At 50.5% G+C, this 19368-nt stretch overlaps 1 protein-coding gene across 1 annotated transcript in view; it reads right to left on the minus strand.

Moving 5' to 3' along the window:
• The window catches only part of GRIK4 (glutamate ionotropic receptor kainate type subunit 4), a 183795-nt gene that overhangs the window by 43790 nt on the left and 120637 nt on the right, over window positions 1–19368 (minus strand). Inside the window, 3 exon segments of the mRNA XM_064634466.1 lie at window positions 11059–11112; window positions 14068–14246; window positions 19046–19211. Of these exon segments, the coding sequence (XP_064490536.1) occupies window positions 11059–11112; window positions 14068–14246; window positions 19046–19211 (399 nt within the window).

Genomic DNA, 19368 nt, shown 5'->3' on the forward strand with positions numbered 1-19368 from the left:
CTGGTATGTGGTTCCTGCCAACCCACACCTGAGTGTGGTGTTCCTTTTGCAGTTACAAACCACCCCCCTTCTGGCAGGAGCTCCCTGTGACACCAGGGTCACAGCCCAGGCAGGGAGGTGGATGATGTATTTCAGATGAAGCCACTAACCTGCTCCAACAGCCCAGAGAAGGTCAGCTCTGCTGAGGGAGGTCCAGAGCACACAGAGATTTATATTTCCCAAGCGCTGCCCTCTCTGCAAGGCACTCCCAAAAACAGATCCCTGCTCTGTTCTCTGTGAAAACACTGCTGTGCCTGAGAGCCCCAGGCAGTGGGAGGACACCACCAATGGTTCTCCATCCAAACTCAGGGCAGGAGGGATCCCCAGGCCACCAAGGCCACCTCTTTCTTTATTCTGAATTTCCTCTGAACTGGGCTCCAGCCTGGGTGACAAACATCATCTGCTGAGTGAAGCTCCTCCACCAAGCCACGACCAATTTGGTGACACCAAGTTTAAACTGTTAAGTTAAACCAGTTCCTTCCCCACGGGAGAGGAGGAACCTAACCCTGACCTACCTAATCCTAACAACCCCATCCTGCACTGGCACCAGGTACCAGGAGGAGATGCCACTCCTGGGACACCCTAATGCCCTGTGGAGGGTGGGAAGGTGCTTTGACTGCAGGGTTTTGGAGTTGGGAGCATTCCCCTCACAATTCTAAAAAGCAAAGTGGTACAATGCATAAATATGACTGCATATTATAAAAATGACAGCGAAAAGGGAAAGCCCTCCTTTGCCACTCACATCAAGGGAAGCAGCTACACGACAGATTCCTGGAGAAGGGTCCAACCCTTCTTGTCCTATTAGCAGCAAATAATGGCACCTTCCTCACTAATTTCTCTTTTGCTAATTGCTGAAATGGAGCAGGGAGGTGGGAGTAATAATAGTTTCAGGAACTGCTGGATGCCCATTCTCCTCCATCACTGGCACGGACGGCTCTGGGCTCTGTGGAGTGTGAGATTTGCAACAAGCCAGCCCATTTTTTACCTTTGCTGCCTTCCCGGGCACGCAGGAACAGCGTCTGTAAATCTCCAAAACATGGGAGTTACAAGACTATTCCAGCCCAGGCAAACTCCCCCAGGAATGTGATCAGACACAGGATTAAGTGCGTTTTGGACACAACCACATTAGCGTTGGGTGACATGAAATTGCCTGTGAACTATTGATTCATTTGAATGATATTATCCTGCTGCCTCCCTGACGGGTTATCCATTTACCCACGGCATCCTGTCAGCCCGTGCAACGAGGGCAGGTGGCTAATGAGGAGCTGGGCTGGAGGAGATCCTGGATGCAAACGGAGCAGCAGGAGATGTGCTGAGCCCCCGTAAAAAACACCATCTCCCTGCAGCCAGAGCTGGGAGGCAAATTGTGCAGGGCACGAGGCAGACAGCTGCCTGACTGCCCTCCTGGCTTGGCTGTACACAGAAGGAAAATGGGATGTTTTGTACCAGAACAGCCACACAGTCCAAGGCTTTGTTCTCGGGCCAGACCGCCCCAGCCTCCCTCCCTGTGTGTATCCATTGTGCCTTTTCTCCCCTAAAAACATCCCTAAGCTTTTGAGGCTGCAGGTTTGTTGTGCTCTGCTCCTTAAATTAGCAACTAATGGGCAAGGGAACGGTCTCACTTCCCGCAGGGAACCCGAGGCAGGGGTGAGGTTTGTTCCAGCTGAACCCCCAGCTCTGACTGCTCCGAGCGCCGGGGTCAGCCCTGGCCCCTCGCCCAGCTCACGGCACAGTTTTTGGAGGGATCCCCGCCTGCATCAGCCCAATTTCCTCAGGGAGGTTCCCCGGGGCTGGAGGCAGCTGCCAGGGCTCTCTGCCTGCAAAGCAACCGCAGGCAGACCCCGACACACTCCCCCCAGAGACACCAATTTGCTCCGGTTCAAATGTCAGCAGCAGCTTTTCCCAGCTCTCATTAGCAGTGGCTGGTTGGGTCTTTTCCTACAGCCAGCACTCCCCATCCACATCCATCTTTTTCCAGGCAAGCCTCCAGCTGCAGAAAACCCCATGTCTGTGGCTGTCATGTCCATAAAGCACCAGCTCTGTGAGACAGGGGGGTGGCATGGCCTGCACCCGACCCTTTCCCCCCACTGCCCCCTGCCCCTTCCCTCTGCTCCAGCTCCAATCTCTGGCCTCTAAACGTTTTTTTTCCAGCAGATATTCACAAAACCACTCTGCAGACCCAGGTCAGGGGGAAATGAGCCATGAGCTGCCTATGCAATGAGATGGAGATAAACCACCCTTGGGGGACACACTTCATTTGCAGTGGGATAAGAGAGATTTGGTAAGGTCAGGCTTTGCAAGGAGGGCAAAGGGGTGAGAGCATCCAGATACTCAGCTCAGCTTCTGTCCCTGCCTGGGCTTTTTTTTTTTTTTTTCCCTTTTTACACACTCATTCACCACGCTTGACATTTCCAAACCCACGTTTTGCAAACACAAAACTCATCTGCCATTCAAGGCCTGCAGCTCTCAGCTGATTTCCCGTGGCAAGAGGCAAACACAGGCAGGACAAGGGGTGGAAAACCCCGATCTCAGGGGTATTTTCAGATGGAGATCCAAAGATTTCTCACTGAGACAGAGTAAAACTGACTTCTGCCTAAGCTACCACCTTGCCTCAGCTGCTGGACAGAGCTGAGGGACCTAATTCCTGCACAAAACACCTTCACAGCTGCCTTTCTCTCCTCATATAGTTCCTCTTCCTTACCCTCAGTGCTGGCTGGTGCTTTTGCAGGCTAGAAGACAACTCTCCAATGCAATAAGAGCAAGAAGCCATTAGGAAAATAACTCACATTCTGTTTAAAAGGGGACTCCAAGGCTCCTCCACCTGTGCAAATACAGCTTTGTAACCACAGGCTTTCAGGCAGGTGGACACGAGAGGATGTGAATCAAAGAGATGGGTTCAAATAGCATCTCCCTTATTATCTCTGTTCCATCACTAAGAATTTCCCCTCCCTTCCCTACACTGCAGCAATTGCAATAGTTGACCAACACTTTGCCCTCCACCTCAGTCCAACCTGAGGTGCAGAGAAGACCACCAGGAGTGATGCCAAGGTGAATTTCTGGGAGACAGAAAATCTTGAATTCTTCCCCCTCTTTTCACTCTTTTTTTAAAAACACCCACCAGAAGTCAACATTCTGCTTCAAGAGGCATCAGGAAAAAATAGCCCCAGAGTGTCAGCAGCCAAAATTAATGAACTTTTACAGGTGAAAAATCCCTGGGCTTTGCTCAAACCACAGCAAATTCTGCAGCAGCACCAGGCAATTACAGTGTAGGTTTTCTGACTTTTATACTGCAGGGCTGCAACCTCTAAATATGTGCTGTTAAATAACAACACTTAGCAATTCTATGGCACTCTATATTTTCCAAGTGCTAGGCACACATTAGCTAATTGAATACAAAGGGCTTCCCTGGGAGACGAGGCTGGAGGAGTTATTAGAGGGTGAAGTCACTCCTGTGCTTCAGGAAGCACTCGACCTGCACTCTCACTTCATAGCAGGAGACAAAACCTCTGGAGTGACCCCAACACTCAGATCACTGGGAGAACCTGGCTAATAAAAGCCACACAGCCAAGTCAGGGCCTCAGCACCCTCCCAGGGAACAATTTCTTCCCAATATCTGATCTAAATCTGCCCTCCTTCAGCTTAAAGCCATTCCCCCTTGTCCTGTCACTCCAAGCCCTGGTGAAAATCCCCTCTCCAGCCTTCTTGCAGGTCACCTTTAGGCACTGGAAGGTGCTATAAGCTCACCCCAAAGCCTTCTCTTCTCCAGGCAGAACATCCCAAAACAGACACGGGTTGACAGGCATCAAAGCCAGCATTCCTGTATAAGCACATCATTAATGAAGTATCCTCCCAAATACACACCTCAGTGACCCACTCCCAGGCTACAGGACACCCCACAAATGTGGGGAGACACCAAAGGGACACTTCAGTGTCCGTCCTGAGATTGCCTGGCAGCTTTTAGGCAGGAGCCAAACCTCCAGCCAGTGCAAAGTCAGCACAGCTCTGGTGACTTCACTGCTGACATCCCTGGGTGCCAGTGTGCACCACCACTCACCATTTTAGGGTTAACCAGAGGAGAGAAATTATCCCAGCTCGGGATCTTTGGGCAAACAGACTCCAAGGAGTCTCTCCCCAGGTCTTCCCTCACCACCCAAGTCTGCGAAGAAGAGGCTGGAGGCTTTGGTGTGGAAAAGGCCAGTCAGGCAGGGGACTATCAGTGTCCTACCAGCCTGCCTGGGGGGCAGATGTGTCTGAGAGTGTGGAGCTGCCTCCCCTGCTCTGCCACGCCGCCGTCTCGCTCCAGCGAGTGGCTCCCGGTAATTGCTCCCCCCGCAGTGCCCAGTTTGTATTCAGCACTCTCTGCATCAGCTATTGAGCTCCTTCCAGCTGCATTGATCGAGCTGGTGATATTGCTCTGCATCCCATTTGTGTGAGCACAGCCTCGCTCCCCCTCTTGATCCTTATCACATTTTTAATAACCCGGATCACCCGGGAAGCAGGGAGACAGTGATCACTCCCTGCAGGATGGAGACCTGTCAGGGGCTCAAGTTCATTTTCGGTGCCACCAAGACCTTCCCACACCCTGCTTGTCCTCACCCCATCCCAAGCCCCCAGCAGGAACAGGATTTGCTCAATTCAACCCACACTAACAAGATGTCTGTCTCCCTCCCTCCTCTCTCCTGCTCACACACACATGTTTATCTCCCTCTCCTAATCACTGCAAGGACTTTATTGGATTTTTGGATCTGCTGATCAACAGCCTCCAAAACACCCTCAGACACTGTCATAGCCCAGTGCTCAGCAGGGGAAGTTCACTGCTGTAAACTCAGCAAGCTGCACTGACCTCAATCCTGGCTGAGGATCCGGCCCCTCTGACAGCACCAAAGGCTGATTTACACCAGGCACAGCCTTGCTGTGGGCTCAGGACACACTGTACTGTTCCTTCTTTGTGGGCTGTGAAGGAGAACACTGGGCCAAGGCTTCCATTTCCCTATTAAACCCTCACTCTGGCAAAACTTCCCTGTCGAGAGTATTTGGTGCCTAGAAAAGCTCTCACCCTCCAAACACAGACTTCAGTGTCCATCCTGAGATTGCCTGGCAGCTTTTAGGCAGGAGCCAAACCTCCAGCCAGTGCAAAGTCAGCACAGCTCTGGTGTCTTCACTGCTGACATCCCTGGGTGCCAGTGTGCACCACCACTCACCATTTTAGGGTTAACCAGAGGAGAGAAATCATCCCAGCTCAGCATCTTTGGGCAAACAGACTCCAAGGAGTCTCTCTCCAGGTCATGGAAGGCAGAACTAGTACACTTAGCCCAGAAAGGGCAGAGGGTGCCATCCTGGTCCTATTTGTGTTCAAAGAACAGGTGGATGTGGCACCTGAGGACAGGATTTAGGGATGAACTCGGTGGTTGTGCTGGGCTGATGGTTGGAATTGATGATCCTAAAATCCCAGGCTGGTTTGGGTCAAGAGGGAACTTAGAGATCACCTTGTTCCAACCTCCTGCCATGGGCAGGGACACCTTCCACTAGCCCAGGTTGCTCAGAGCCCCCTCTAACCTGGCCTTGTTCTCAGAGGTCTTTCCCAACCTTAACAATTCCACGATTCTATTTAAACTGAACACTCTGCAGCTACTCCAGGTTTTCACAGCTCAGGCACAAACATGTTGAGTCCAGGGCAAGACTCAGTGACAGGGAGGGGAGCAGAAGGACTGCTCTTCCTCCAGGGACACCCAAAAAATGGCTAAAACATGGACTCCTCACAAGAAGCTTGAAAATACTTAAGGCTCCTCTGTCACAGAATAATTAAGGCTGGACAAGACCTCCAAGATCTTCATGTCCAAGTGCCACTGTGGTCCCCTACAGTGCCCTTGCACATCATTGACAACAGCAAGAGCACGAAAAGGAAGATAAATATGCAAATAAACAAAGGACACACAACACAAATGACTTCCCCAGGGCACTGGGGGTACCTCCCACCCTCCTCCATCACTCCCAGCTCCTTACACCACTCAGACACCAACCCTGCAATGGTCCCACTGACCAATTCCCCCCCAGGATCACCAAACCTCCTCTGTTGGATGTGCAGAAAACCCCAGCCTTTGCCTCTCTGGATCCTGTTGCCCTCAGAGCTGAGCTGCCAAGTCTGTTAATCATTCCAAAGCTCCAGCAACACATTTATTTATTTACTCAAGTGGACAATATTATGTTAAGTGCTTTATGGCTTTCTTGAAAGGCTCAATTTATTTATAAACTATTGACAGAGTCAATAAGTTCATAATGGGCCACATGTAAAAATCAATTCCCGTGGAAGCAAAAAAGAAAAAAAAAAAGTCATCACAGCAACAAATTGTGGCCTTTTGAGGAGGTAAGTGGATGTGGTAGATCTACTCAAGGCACTGTTACTTGGCTATTTATGTAGTAAAAGGGAAACTGTGAGCTAAGGGACAATTTAGGGGAACCATACACACAGACACATATATATATATATATATATATAAAATTTGATTGCTCTTACAAAGTTGACACATCACAAAAGCATCAGTGTGCCATGTAAGGATGGGTCCTTAACCTCCTCATGCAAGGAGAGCTATTAAATTTTGGAGGCTGTTCTTCAAACGATGGCACTTTAGGAAAATACATCCTTAGTGAAAGCACTTGTCTGCAACTTCTCTGCAGGGAGCCTGAGGTTTGGAGAGCAGCAAACCCTCAGGGGGGAAAAAGAGGTCAAGTGCTGATGTTGGGACCTGAAAAAACACAGCTCTTGGAAAAATGGGGGGTAGGAAGCCTGAAAGACAAACAGGGCAAGACAGCGTGAGGGCACAGGGAAAGAGGGAGGTTTGCTCTCACATCTGGGGGTACCTGAGGGAATGATTTACTGAACAACTGGAAATCCAGCACAGGGTGGACTCTGAACAGCACAAAAAGACTGGGACAAGGTGAGGCAGCACAGGCAGAGAAAGCCAGGGAGGTGCAGTTATTCTTTGTCAAAATGCTCCTGTTCTCGTGCTAACCAGGGTGAGGAGAAATGGCTCTGGCAGCCTTGCAAAAACCTGATTTGTTTGCCCTGCTACCACATGCCACTGAAAACATGAACCATAAATCCAGGGCGTGCTAGGGGCTCTACAGAACGGTTTGTATCAGCTGCTGGGGAACAGGAAGGCTGGCTGAGCTGCAAGGGAAGATTTGTCAAAGAATAATGAGAGGAATCTGCCTTCCTCACCTGGGTGAGGAAGAGTGGGGGTGCCCAGAGCTGGTGCAGCAAAGCCAAACACCACTGGGGCTCAGGGTGCAGAACCAGACACAGAAAAACAAGGTTATTTCACCAAAAAAAAAGCTGATTTCACAAAGCAGGACTAAAAACCTAAGCTCCACAGCCCTGGTCAGACACTAATCTGTAGTTCACTGCCCCTTCTGCTTTACTTGGCATCACTCCTTGCTTCCAAGGGATGTCACTGTGAGGACAAGCTGTCACTGAGAGGTGTGACATTGTCTGGGGGATTTGGACACTCCCTTCCCCTCCAGTTCCAACGAGGCACCCAGAGCGACAATTCAGCTTTGAAACCCTCCTCCTGCATGAAGACCTCTTTATAAATCACTAAACAAAGAAGAAGTAAGACACAAACAAAAAAGAAAAGCCCCAAACTGATTTATCTGGTCTCTGGGAATTGAGCACAGCAGCTGTTTTATCAGCAACAGCACCTGCAACACAATATTATCAGGGAAAAAACTGCATCCAGTGAATAGCCTGCCTGACTTAAGGCACTAGTAAAACTCCTCTACACCTTCCTTCTGACAGTAATAATTTTAATTGTTTCCATTATTTCCATCTAATCTCCTTGATAAATGTTTTGAAACTTAAACCCAGCCTGAGGTCCATATGTTATTAAAAAAAAATAAATGCAAACAGAGAGGGGAGAAGAAAAAAAAAAAAAAGAAAAAAAAAGACAAACTCAACAAGCTGCACGGAATTAACAAGCTGAAAGAATTAATTGTAGCACGGGATTTTGGAGGCATCAAACACCCCTCCTACTCTGGGCTGCTGATTTCAGGGATTTCCAATGCTGGAAGGAAGGTTTATTTCAATGCACAGTAGGCCACTTGCAATGGTTTATTTAGGTACTATTATTATTATTATTATTATTATTATTATTATTATTATTATTATTATTATTATTATTATTATTATTATTATTATTATTATTAAGCACACCATTACCCCCTTACATGGCCACAAGCTCTGTGGATCCCCAGCCAACCTGTGCCCTGCCAGGGAGCAGGGAAGGGACAACGAGGAGTTCTGAGCCCAACTCAGCACCTCCTCAGGAAATTCCCTCCCAGAAGGGCAATTCCCAGAGCAAGAGAGTTCCTCACTGTGTGGAGACACCAGGAAAACACTTGGATCAGATGGATATTTTCTGCCAGGGGGTGGAGAACAGGAGGGGGCTCAGCTGCCACGGGGACCCCGTGCAGAGATGATGGATGCGGGGAAGCAAAATGCACACCAGACCTGCTCTGCTTCTCTGAGTTTCATTAGGAACTCCTGGAAAATTTGTTGAGCTTCTGCTGCTGACAAAAAAGGGTCCCCTGAGCTGGCTGAGGGAGCCTGATAATGAATTTGCACGCAGTAAATTAGCCTGTGGATATTTTTCCATCGGGCTGCTCGCCTCGGCTCCCATGGAATTCCTCCCCGTTTGCTCCTGCCATCGGGCTGGGAGAGCATTGCTGCCACTATCTGCAGCCATCAGGCTGGAGCAGAGGGGCCATCATCCCAAAATCTCTCCCCTGTGCCCCGGTACAGTGGGAGCCACAACAACTTCCCTCCCTCTAAAGCTCTGCAGAGAGCGGAGCTGAGACACCGCGAGCTGTCGGCTGGGATGTGCTTATTAAATAAAATTAATGCTAAAAGACAGAAACAGAATTCCCCTCGACTGCTGCAGGGCAGGTGTTTAATTCAGCATTTTATCCTATTTTCTCCTCTTTTTTTTTCTTTTTGCCTGAAATATTTTTCCCATCTCCGAGCAGCTCAGTGCTACACAGGCTGTCTATTCCCCTTCTGATGGTTCTCCCCTCCTTTAAAGCCATCTTTTTGTTGCTCCCCTTGACAGCAGTTCACTGTGATTTTATCTTTTCTATTAGGCAGTGATTGCAAAACCTCAGAGGGTTCATTAGGAGCTTGATAATCCCCCCAGATTTATGAGTCTAAATTGCTCACTCCCATCTCCAATCCCCATTTAAATATTACTAATTTCCTTAAACATCTCTTCCATCTGCCCAGGTTTTGTCTGATGCCACCTTTCTGCAACAGTCCCTGCCAGAAATCCAGTTAGTTCTGCTAAGGGCTGGTCTTTTGGACAAAGTGGTAAAATAACCCAGGTAAACACATTAATATCTTGTGAGAGTGAATGGCAACAGAACTCATTTCTTTCTCACCTGCCAGAACTGAGTTACACGAGATGAATGGGTTTCAAAGACAAATTTCACCTCAAGCAAATGCTTAAATCACACCCCTGCTCCCAACTCGTGTGGGGGTGGAGGTGGGGAGCTTAATTTTAATAGTTATTTCTGTTATCTGTGAACAGACTCCGCTGTGCTGGTGATGAGCAAACAGAAACCCCTCACTGTGTGCACAGTCCGTGGCACTCTGACTGCCAGGGGAGGGCAAGGGGAAGAAGAAAAAGTTGGTGGGAGCATTTGCAACAGGAAAACGACTTCCTGGGAGTGGGAAATGACTGGAATGGTTTGGAGTTGAGGCGGGATGTGACGGGGGTGGCACTGTCCCTCACCAGCCCTGCCAGCAGCAGCAGCACAGCGACACTGCCTGGGGGGGCAGAAATCACAGCCCCCAGTCTCCATCACTGCCTGACCCCCTCCAGGTACATCCCTTCCTTCTCCAGTCCTGCCCAGTGCTGATCCATCCCACGGGGATGAACGGGATCAGTGAAGCTTGTTCCTGCTGGGCTGACGTGCAGCAAGGACCCACAGATCAAACACTGAGCAGGAACCAGATTCCTCTTTGTTCAGGCAGCAATCTGGCAGCTTTCTCTATATTCTCCCTATCCTCTTTTCCATTCTCTGGCCAAGTTGCTCTCTTGGCTTCCCAACCCCTCCATTTCCCCCCCCTCCTCTCCACTCCAGCTCTCCTGCCCACCCGTTTGGCTCCATCCCTTCCCGTCTGTCTCCCACCCAAACACAAAGCATGATTCAGCTCTCGGCTTTCCTGGCACAGGCACACCCTGGCATAAATATTAATAGAAATTAGAGAATATGACTATCATATGGGGCTGGGAGGCACCTCCACTCAACCCTCCAGCCCATCTCAGGTTTCCATCAGCCCCACACCAGCACTAATAGGTAGGTATGTGGCCTCCTGGTAGCACTTCCCTCACACCACACGGCAACTGCTGCAGCAGGAGAAGTTCCTCTGATGTTTATTTTGGGTTTCCCCCTGCTGCTGCCTAAGCCCATTACTCCTTGTTTAGCACAGTGCTCTGGGGTTTAACCACACCATCCCCCCATTAATGTTATTAGGAGCTATAAAGCCAAACCAGGGCCCATGCTGGAGATACACCCACACTGATGGGCTCAGCTTTCCTCTGTCCCACAGAGCAGCTCTCAGAGGCTCAGCAGGAAAGCACGGGGCTGTGATGCCCTCTGGATGCTCCTCCCAGGGCAGCCTGGACTTTTGCCAGCATGGGGAATGGGGTCAGGGGGTGACACTTCTGAATCCTTGCTCAGGAGCAACCCATCTGCTGCAGCTTCCCAAGGACCTGCACATCCCACTGCACCACAGCCCCAGCGTCTGCAAACCCTGCCTTTGGCTGCTGCACCGCAACAACCAGCCTTCACCTCCCAAAGACCAGGGCAAGCCTCCCCCTGACTGCTGCTCAGCTTTGCAGGAGGACTCCCCTCCTCGCCTCCCCTCCCTCCCCACCCCGAGCACGTGGCTCTTCCCGCGGGTCAGGGGGATCAGCTCCGTTACCGGGACTCCGCGCGGGAGGGGAGCCGAGAGCGACGTCTTACCAGATTAGTGAAGATATAGGTGTAATAGGCAGATGCCATCCCCAGCTCAGCTGCCTGTGAAGGAGAGGAAAGGAGATTAAACCAGAGCCCGACAGTCTTCAGTCTCCACTCCAGCAAGGCACAGCCTGGGCCACGTTTGCTTTCTCATCCTTATCGCTCCGGCGCCGCCTTCCCGCGGCAGGGACGGCTGGGACACGGCCTGACCTGGGGAACTAAAGGCTGGGGAAGCAATTCTGCAGCAGGGCTGAGCCTACCTGAGGTCCCCTCTCAGCACAGGGGGTGCCTGGCAGAGAGAAATGACCCAACACTACCCGAGCTGCAGCTCCAGACCCCTGGGAGCTTCCCTGCTCCCTCCATGGCACGGAATTCAGGGATTTCTGCACGTGGCTCCATCCTGTGGGTGTATCCAGCCAAGGACAGGATGCCCGTTGGAAGCAGAACCTTTTGAACACCCAGCAGACCCTAATGGTCCACACAGACCATGGGTCCTCAAGCCCCAGCCCCGAGATTCTCCAGAACACCTTGGGATGAGGAGTTCCATGGTGTGTTTGGAGGGAAAAAAAGGTTTGCTGAGGTTTTCTGCTTTGTCTGTGGAAGCTGCTTTGCTCCTGTTCAACTACCAACAGATTTGGGAACATCATGGGAGAAAACAGCAGTTGAGAGCTCCAGGCTTGTCTCTTCCACTGCAAAAACAGATGCAGAAAACAAGGCAGGAAAAGCTCTTTTGGGATAATAGGAGAAGGAAAGTCAAGCTGCTGGGGGTTTTCCCATTTTGGTCTCCAGCCCCACAAATTAATAAGCATTAATGGAACTCAGTAACTCAGCCTGTTCTCCAGAATTTGGACAGGCTTTTGATGGCCACAGAAACAGAAGAAAAGAGGGTAAAAATATATAGGGATGCAGAGAGGACACAGATGTTTCCATGGGGATGATCTCTTCTAGAGATCACAGACCAGATCACTGAAGTCCTTTTCCAAAATTCTCACTAAACAAGTGAGTTAGTTGTGGGAACAGATGCTCAGGAAAGTGAGGCATTAATCTGCAGATCCCTCTGGAAGCCTGTGTTTTGCTGCCAAGCACAGCTGGTCCCAAATCATGCTTCAAGACCTTGGCAAAGAGGTTTTCCCATCACTCCAAACCGCACAAAGGAGCAGGAGACAAAGAGGGAAGGGCCAAAGGCAGCACCCCCTGATTTTACTCCCTTTCAAACTCCCCCAGAAGCCGAAGGATGGTGACAAGGGAAAATAAGTGAAAGAAAGGTCCCTCTCCCTACTCCTGCCCGTCCTTCACCTGTTCCTGTGCAAACCTGAGGCCACCACCACTGCTGGTGCCTCAGGTCTGGCTGTGTCCAGCCCTTTGGCTGCACATTGTCACCCTGTCCCTGGCACAGGTGGCAAAACAAACCCAGCAAAGTCACTGGATGAAAAGGGCACCCTGGCTCTGGAGGAGGCTCCCGACAGCTGCCTCCTTTTCAAACCCCCCACAGTAAAACCTGGCACCACATTCCCTCTCCCTCTCCCCTTGCTGGGGCCAGTGCTGATGTCAGCTGTCCCTCTGACCCACTTTGAAGTCATTGTGGCTGATTTCAAGGGCAGAGAATCAAAGGCAGCAGCAGAGCAGCTCCCGGGAGCGTGGCTCCCATCGTGTCAGCGGGAGCTGGGACAGGCTGGGAATCCAGGGAGCAGCCACGTGGCTCCAGCCCACACGTGGAGGGCAAGAGATGAGAAACTGTAATTTCTCTCCCCGTGGCAGGCCAGGACTGGTCTCCTAAGACAGAGCTGATATTTCCAAACCAACAGTGCCCTTTTCTTGCTGTTGGCGACCTGTGAGAGGGACAAGGCTGTACCTGCTTGCTCGACACCCACCTCACCCCATATCTGCTTCCACCTCTGTAAGGAAAGGACTTCCCAGCCTCCCAAGGTGCAAGAAGTTGCCAGATCACAAGCTCATTATTTATTACCTTCCATTCCTACAGTCCTCTGGCTGGGAAGGCTGGATTAGTTTTTACAGAAGAAAAATCGTGGGAATCACTGACATCTTTATCAGTTGTGGCAGAAGGAGCTGGGCAGGGAGGCTGTGTGTGCCTGAAGGGAGCTGCTGTGTGCCTGTGGGAAGTCACTATAGCAACAGAGGAGGGGGACAGCCCTCAGCAGCCAGGCAGCAACAGGGACCTGGGGTGGGGGGGAAAGGGAGGAAAAAAAAAACCACACCAAAAAAAATCCCTGCGCAGAGAGACCCAAAAAAAATCCCCCAAACTGTCTATTTAAAAATAAAAAATGACATGCAGCGGAACAAAAAAATCTTTGGGGAGGTGGGGAATAATAAAAACATCCCTTCTGGCTGTCATCAAGGATAAATCTGACACAGTCAAGGCCTCTGGATGACTAATTCCGTGATAAAGCAGCCAGGACACTGCGTGGAATGGCTGCACCAACAGCCAAGGGGATCCCACGGCTTGGATCCTGCCTCCATTCAGGAATGTGCTTCTTGTACCTCCCAGGATGCGGGAAATTCTACCCAACTTTAGACTCCATCTGGAGCCACTGCTCAGTTTTGAGGCAGGCTATCAAAACAAGCTCTAAAAACTGCAGCGAGAGACCATTTAAAAATAAACACGATTAAAATGAAATCTTGGTTAATAAGACAATTAAAAAAAAAAGAAAAAGGCAGCAAAAAGTTAAGAAACGTAAAGGGAGGGGAGAAAAATGAGACACCAGTGCACTGATGGACTAATTTCAGAGGGCTGAGCTGTTTGATGGCAACAGGAGCCACCAGCACACACCACTTGGAGAAGGCAAACACATCAGCTCAGAGTAATTAAAGCATCACTTCCCCAGATAAGAGTCCTGGAAAGAGAGGGCAAATTATTTTCCCCATAAACTCCATCACAGTGGCAATTCCCCTCTCAGCAGAGCCCGTTTCCAGGGATTTCCCCACTCCATTACCATGCAACACCTGGCTCAGGGGGAGCAGCAGCCCCCGGAGCTGGGACAGGGAAGGGACACTCACCTTCTGCAGGATGGTGTGGGACATGGAAGCGTTGGCATGGACAATGATTGTGGCTGTCTTGTCATCCCTGATCTCCTTCAGGAGAGGGGTGGGATCCCGGCTGTCATCCAGCATCCGCACCGAGAGCGTGTCCTTGGAAATGAGGAACTGCCGGAGCAGCTTCTCCAGGTTTAAAAGGCCTTCAAAGAAAAGGGAGAAAAGCCTTTAAACGTTATGCTTGGCTCAGAAAGCTCTTCTCCCACGGCCCACAGCCATTCTCAGTAGGATGCAGTCCTGCAGTTCTGTGTCTGTGCAAAGGAAAGGATTTGGGACTCACTGCTTGGCCCAGCAGGGAATGAGAAATGATGGAGCTACACCAGCTGTTCTCCAGGAAATAGTGGCCCCAAAGTCCTCTTGAGAAGAGATAAGATTGTTGATACAAATTTTCTCAGGACCCCAGAGTCCAGAGAAGCTTTTCATAATCTCCCTGTATGTGGGATTGTTCTGGTTATTGGAGGATTATTCCTCCTCCTCAACCATTTCCAGCTCCCAGACTAAGTGGCCTTCAAGGCACAACTCGATACACTTGGGAGATCCTGGAGCACTCTGCTGGGAAGCTGCTGTCTTCCAAGGGGATGGAAAGCTCTGCTGAGGTCATTGCTAAAATACAACATTAATTCCACATTAAAAAATGGGCTGAATTGGCTGTGACTAAAATTGTGAGTATGGTCCTAGTGTGGGTCAGAATTACCTGTGGGCTGGGGGTTCCCAGAGCAACACAGAAGCCAACAATAACACCAACCAACCCACCAACCAGCATAGTTGGTGCTTTATGGAGAAATGAGGAGAGTTTTAAAGCAGGACAATGTTTGCAGTCCAGGCTCTGTGGCTGGACAAGGTCTCTGGACATCCACCTTCCACCTCCATGGCACAGCCCTCCTCCTCCCCCCAATCTGCCCTGCCAGCTGCATCTCTGCCTCTCTGTGCCCCCACTGAGCCCCCTGAGTGCTCAGCACCACCCTGGGGCAGTGTCTGGATGGGACCAGCCACGGGAAGGGGGCATGGAAAAGGGCCACCTCGTCTGCAGGACTGGGCTCTCCCTTCAGCTGCAAGCTGGAGACAAAAAGTATTAGTGAACACCCCCCTGGATGAGTCCTGACTTCCCTGGGCTTGTTCTCCATCGCCTTTTTGGCACTTCTGACTGAAGTTTCCCCCTGCAGCCTGGTCACTGCAAGGGCTCCTTCCAACCCAGCTGCCTTGAAGTCTAATAAGATGTCAAAGCTCCTGCTGCAGCTTTTCTCAGTCACGACAGCATATTTGATAAGAGTCTGCCTCTTCCAACCCAGCTGCTGAGTTTCATGAAGAAATAACCTCCTGTCAAGTTTGATTGACCAGAGGGACCACCAGATGTAATCATTGGCGAGGCACAGACAGGAGGGAACTGAAGGAAACCAAAAAGAACAGAACTATGAGCAGCATCACATCCCAGCTGGCAGAAAGGCAAATCCATCCTCCAGTCAGGGCTCTGCTCTCAACCTTCCTCACTTCTGGCTGCACAAACTCCCTCGTTCACCAGCAGGTCAAGGGCCAGGGAGGCAACACAAGAGGATGTGATTGAGCAGAGCTCTGCTCCCAAGGACTCCCAGCACTCCACAAAGGTAACAAAGCAGTGCAGCTAAAGGGACACATCCAAGATGAGGAGCCTCTCATTCACAGGGAGACTTTTTCAGCACGTTAAGTTTGTTCTGAGCTCCTCACAATGCTCTGGCCTCTTAGCTTTTCTCTGGGTACAGGCAAGAACTCAGCAAAGGACTGAGAAAACAGCCAGGACTGCTCTGGGTCACACCAGCTTCTTTTTCTCTCACTGGCCAGCAAATTCACTCTGCATAAAGGACACATGGAGTAGACCTCACCTGAATCCTTTTTTTGTGTGTGCTAGCCCACACAAACAGTAAATTTTACCCAGGACCTCCATTTGATCCTTGCAAGGTTTATTTCCACCTAATTCCACCCCCACAAGGGACCAGCCAGGTTGCTGCAAGTAACAGAGCTGAGACTCCCAAGTTTACTGACAGCTCATCCCAGCAATATCTGCTGCTGTGAAACTCAGGAAGGTGTTTTCAAAAGCACATCAAGCACAGAGAGGAGGAAGTGGGACCAGGGGGGAAAAGAAAAAAAAAAAAAAGGAATCATTTGATCTCCTCCTCTGACTGGAGAAAATTATCATTTCCAGCACATCAGATCCTACCTGAAGCCTCATCAAGCTTCCTGCTTGCAGCTCCTCTTGCTGTGCTGAGGGAAGTCTCTATTATCTGAAGAGATTCCCCTTTGTTTGATGAGGACTGGAGATGCTGCTGCTGCCAGACTGGCACTTCAGAGGGATGTGAACACGAGTGAGGGCTCGGAGACTCCTCCTGGCAACTCTGAAGTAGTGAAGTGAGGGCCAGGGTGCACAGAGAGGCTGCACCAGGCACCTGCTCTTTGAACAGCTCTGTGGGGACCAGCACTGAGCTGTCAGTGGCCCAAACTGGCCAGTGGCAAGTCCTGACCTTGCTTATTTTATTTTTCCTTATGCAAACTTTTGGAGCTGGCAGGAGCAGCCCACCCCCAAGCTCTGGGCACACGAGCAGCTTCCTGGGAAGTAGGGTCCCACATCCCTGTTTATTGCTCATTCCTGTTCATTCCTCTTGCCTGTGAGGTTCTGCTGATGGACACCCAGAGCCCCAGCAGCTCTATTTGTGATTGCAGTCCCTGACACCGATGGTTGGGAAGAGAATGGAGATTCCCCTCATCCAGCCTCGCTCTTACACCCAACACCACTGCTCCAAACATCCCTGAGCATCCCAGGATGTGCTCAGGGCCCTTGATCTCAGTGCCCTGGTCTCCTCTTTTTAAGCACTGGGTGTTATTCCCTCCCCTCTCTGACAATCAGAGCTCCTATTAAACCCATGCACCCCTCAATCTGCCTTTTTTGGGGTAAGGTTTTTGTGGAATCACACCAAACCTTCCACATTAGGACTTCAGAGCAATTCACAAACTGGTAAATTATTCCACACCAGAGAGAGAAACCGAGCCACATAATCTCAATTCCATTCACCAAACTGAGTCACATCATCTCATTCTCTTCACCAAACTCAGTCACTTAACTGAGTCATACAACCTCATTCTATTCACCACGGCACTACACTCAGGCTGGCCCAAATTCCTTGACTTTGAGGGTCATTTCCTGCTTCTGCCAAGGCAAATTGCACTCAGTCCCCAGAGGAAGGATGTGACTCCCTGCAGTGACAGCCCCATCACACAGCCCTGCACTTAAACCAAAACAGCTACAACTTTTCCCTCCTGGGGCCCAAATAAAAACGTCCCTCAAAGCAGCATTTCCTCACTGATGAGCACACAGCTCATATGCTCCCCTTAGTTGCCTCAAAGGAACCTTCCAAAAGCCTGAGATGCCTCGAGTTAGTTGTTTAAGGACTGTGCTCAGGAGCAGTGCATGTCCTAAGGGAAAATGAGGCTTTCTGCTCCTACATGAAGCTTGAGTATGTGCTCTCTTACAGCCAGAGCATTCTGTGCTCCAAGCCCAGCTCACAGCAGGTCCTTCCTGAGCACAAAAGAGCAGGATCCACAAAAGGCACCCATCCCACTGCTTCCCAGGGACTGGAAAGGACTCAGGTTCTGCAGCTCATCCTAAATACTGAGTTATCCAGCAGTAAAACAAATTGGATTGCTTCAAGTAAAGGGGTGTCGTTGGTTTTGATCCAGTTAAATGAAGAATCTTGTTAATCATATTAATACCAACAGGAGGGACCTGCATGTTTTGGCAGAGAGCTGGGGAGGAGGGCAGGGGGGGATGTGTGCTCTGTGGGGACAGGGCTCTGAGCCTCCTGTAAGGCAGGTGAGAAAACCTAATTATCTTTTCTTTCCCCTCCTGCTTAAGGTTAAGGCAGACAATGAAAAATTCCAGCCCTGGAAGTAATGCAGGAGAGCATGTGCATGATTTTAATTGCATCATTTTGAGTCGGGTCCTTTCCTGGGGTAAATCTGAGCACGTTTACAGAAGGTAATTTACTGACTCCCATCAGCTCAGTATCTGCTCTCCTCAGGGCACGTGAAGCAAAAAGGAAAGGCAGAGACACTCCTGTTCCCCCTGTCCCTGTGCAGGAGTCACCACAGCCCTGCAGTACTGGCCCAGCTGCTGGGGTGAGGTTTGCCCAGGGCTGGCTGGGGATGGTGCTGCCTTTCCCTCCCACCTTGGCCCAGCCAGAGACCAGCATCCCCAGAGCTCTCCCTGGTGCCTTTCCAAAGCCCCTCTGCCAGGCTGGTTTGTGCCATGAACTGTGCTGATGAACAGGGCAATAAAAGCAGAATTACTGTGGCTGCTCCACATCATCTCCCTGCTGTTCAGTGACCTCCACAAGCACAGGACCCACTTTGCTCTCAGCACTGGGATGCAGAGCTGCCTCTGCCACGTCAGGAGCTCTGCAGAGGTGAACATGGTCCTGCTGAGGTGAAAGCTCCAGCAACCAGATGCCCCATGGCCAGCAGATGTAGGGCTGCAGAGCCCAAGAGGCTGTGCAGTGTATTGTCTATTAATCAAATCCTGCTTTTAGGCCACAAGCTGCATGTGGGTTTGGGAAAGACATATTTCAAAAAGCTTTACTTGCCTAAAATAATCTCCAGAAACAAGCCTAAGCCTTTTTTTTTTTTTCTAAATTCAAAACCCCATCTGTGGAAGCAAAACACTCTTCAGATTGTTAAACAGAAGGCAGGCAAGTCTCTTCCCATCCCCTTTCCTCCTCTCACAAACACCTCCCTGGGGGCAACAGGGTGGAGAACCTGCTCTGGGGGGGGAGAAGGATGTGTCTGCACGAGAGATGGAGATCTGGGATGCAACACTGAGGTCCCACACGCTGCTGGTGGGACCTTCTCCAGCAAGCACCAAACACACAGGAGGGGATTGAAGAGAGGGGCAGGCAAAGCCAGCCTGGCAAGGACTCACATTCAGCTTTGGCACAGATGAGGCAGGCAGTGGTGCAGTTAAAGAAATTCAGGATTCCTGCCACGGCCACGCTGATGTCGGTGTTGCTGGGGTGGAGGTTGAGGGTGGTGAAGCGCTGGAGCTGCAGCTTCAGGAACTCCTCCGGTGCCACTTTGAAGTGAGGAACCTAAGTGGGGGCAGGGAGAGGAAAGAAAATATAATTAAAGAGGAAACAGAAATAAAAACAAGTAAATCTGCGGTAAAGGGCCTTTGGTGTGAAACACACAGCAGGCAGGAAGGGAAACATCCCAATAAAACTGAATAAGTGTCGCTGGAGTCAAGAG

This window comes from Pseudopipra pipra, chromosome 23 (genome assembly GCF_036250125.1).
Source record: "Pseudopipra pipra isolate bDixPip1 chromosome 23, bDixPip1.hap1, whole genome shotgun sequence".
NCBI lineage: Eukaryota > Metazoa > Chordata > Aves > Passeriformes > Pipridae > Pseudopipra > Pseudopipra pipra.